At 42.4% G+C, this 2,255-nt stretch overlaps 1 protein-coding gene across 1 annotated transcript; it reads right to left on the reverse strand.

Moving 5' to 3' along the window:
• Window positions 1–12: 12 nt before the first annotated feature.
• LOC121333403 (phosphoribosylformylglycinamidine synthase-like) lies at window positions 13–1,750 on the reverse strand (the record flags this gene model as incomplete). The annotated part of the gene is made up of 2 exons (XM_041399688.1): window positions 13–153; window positions 1,645–1,750. Coding segments are annotated over 2 exons (247 nt in total), but the record flags the coding sequence as incomplete, so codon positions are not given.
• Between the last annotated feature and the right edge of the window lie 505 nt (window positions 1,751–2,255).

Below are 2,255 nucleotides of genomic sequence, written 5' to 3' on the forward strand. Positions count from 1 at the left end.
GTCTGTCCCCACCTGCTGTTGTCGCAGAACTTGATGACGTTGTTGGGGTGGGAGGAGCCCTGCGTGTCCATCAGGGAGCGGAACAGGCTGCGGCCGCGGGGGGCGCCGTCCAGCGTCACGTGACCGCGGAAGAACCAATGGCGGCTGTGCTCGCTGCAGACAGCCGTGACGTCATCGGGGGTGACGTCATCAGGGTGACGTCACCGCTCGGGAGGGGTTTGGGGGAGTTTTGGGGGGATTTTTTGGGATTTTTGAGGGGGATTTGGGGATTTTTGGGGGATTTTTTGGGATTTTTGGGAATTTTTTGGGGGATTTTTGGGGATTTCTGGGAAATTTGAGGGATTTTTGGGAATTTTTGGGATTTTTTTTGGATTTTTGGGAATTCTTTGAGGATTTTTTTGGGATTTTTGGGAAATTTTGGGGGTTTTTTTTGATTTTTGAGAAAGTTTTGGGAACTTCTTCAGATTTTTGGGGAATTTTGGGGATTTTTGGGATTTTTGGGAATTTTTTGCGGATTTTTTGGGATTTTTGGGAATTTTTTTGGATTGTTGAGAAATTTTTGGGTATTTTTTTGGGATGTATGGGAATTTTTGGGGGATTTTTGGGGAATTTTGGGGGGATTTTTTTTGGGGGGGGGATTTTTTGGGATTTCTGGGAATTTTTTGGGATTTTTGAGTATTTTTTGGGATTTATGGGAATTCATTGGGAATTTTTTGGGACTTTTTGGGATTTTTGGGGATTTTTTGTGATTTTTGGGAATTTTTGGGAAATTTCTGGGGATTTTGTGGGATTTTTGTGGGAATTTTGTGGGAATTTTGTGGGATTTTTGCAGGATTTCACTGGGATTTTGTAGGATTTTGTAGGATTTTGGTGGTTTTTGGGTTTTTTTGGTGTTTTTGGCGTTTTTGGCTCACCTGTTGCTCTGGGCCAGGTCCAAGATCACCAAGGATGAAAATTTCGGGATTTTTGTGGGATTTCAGAGGAATTTTTTGGGATTTTTGCGGGATTTTTGCAGGATTTCACTGGGAATTTTTAGGATTTTGTAGGATTTTGGGTTTTTTGGGTTTTTTTGGGGTTTTTTGGCGTTTTTGGCTCACCTGCTGCTCTGGGCCAGGTCCAAGAGCTCCAGGGATGGGAATTTCAATGGAATTTTTGTGGGATTTTTGCACAATTTCAGTGGAATTTTGTGGGATTTTTGTGGGATTTCCCTGGGATTTTTTAGGATTTTGTAGGATATTGGGGTTTTTTGGGTTTTTTTGGGTTTTTTTGGATTTTTTGGCTCACCTGTTGCTCTGGGCCAGGTCCAAGATCACCAAGGATGAGAATTTTGGGGGTTTTGTGGGATTTTTGTGGCATTTTTATTGGATTTTTATGGGATTTTTGCAGGATTTCAGGGAGCTTTTTTAGGATTTTGGTGGGGTTTGGTGTTTTTTGGGTTTTTTTGGATTTTTTGGCTCACCTGTTGCTCTGGGCCAGGTCCAAGATCACCAAGGATGAGAATTTTGGGGGTTTTGTGGGATTTTTGTGGCATTTTTATTGGATTTTTATGGGATTTTTGCAGGATTTCAGGGAGATTTTTTAGGATTTTGGTGGGTTTTGGTGTTTTTTGGGTTTTTTTGGGTGTTTTTGGCGTTTTTGGCTCACCTGTTGCTCTGGGCCAGGTCGAAGAGCTCCACCGAGGTCGGATTCCTGCCGGCCCTCTGGAAGAGCTGCGTGTAGAATTCCAGGTCCCACGAGTCAAAGGCCAGGCCTGGGGAGGGGGAAAAATCCCAAAAACGTTCCCAAAACGTCCGACAAAATCCCCAAAATTAAAAAAAATTTAATGAACACCAAAAAAAAAAAAAAAACAAATTTGGGGAAAAAATTCTCAAAATATTCCTCAAAATTTCACAAAAAATAATGAAAAAATACAAATAAATTCGCAAAAAAAATCCCCCAAAAATTTCCAAAAAAAACCCTCAAAATTTCCCCAAAGATTTCCCTAAAAATTCCCAAAAAAATTCCCCAAAATTCCCAAAAAAAAATTCCTCAAAAATCCCCCCCAAAAAAATCCAAAGAAATTCCCCAAAAAATTCCCAGTGCCCCAAATGTCCCCAATGTCCCCAAATACCACAATGTCCCCACTGTCCCCAGGGATGTCCCCAATGTCCCCCCACTGTCCCCAATGTCCCCAATGTCCCCAGGGATGTCCCCAATGTCCCCCCACTGTCCCCAATGTCCCGTTCCTCAAAAATCCCCCCCCAAAAATCCAAAGA

Source organism: Onychostruthus taczanowskii, unplaced genomic scaffold, assembly GCF_017590055.1.
Source record: "Onychostruthus taczanowskii isolate IOZ18803 unplaced genomic scaffold, ASM1759005v1 scaffold1698, whole genome shotgun sequence".
Classification (NCBI taxonomy): Eukaryota; Metazoa; Chordata; class Aves; order Passeriformes; family Passeridae; genus Onychostruthus; species Onychostruthus taczanowskii.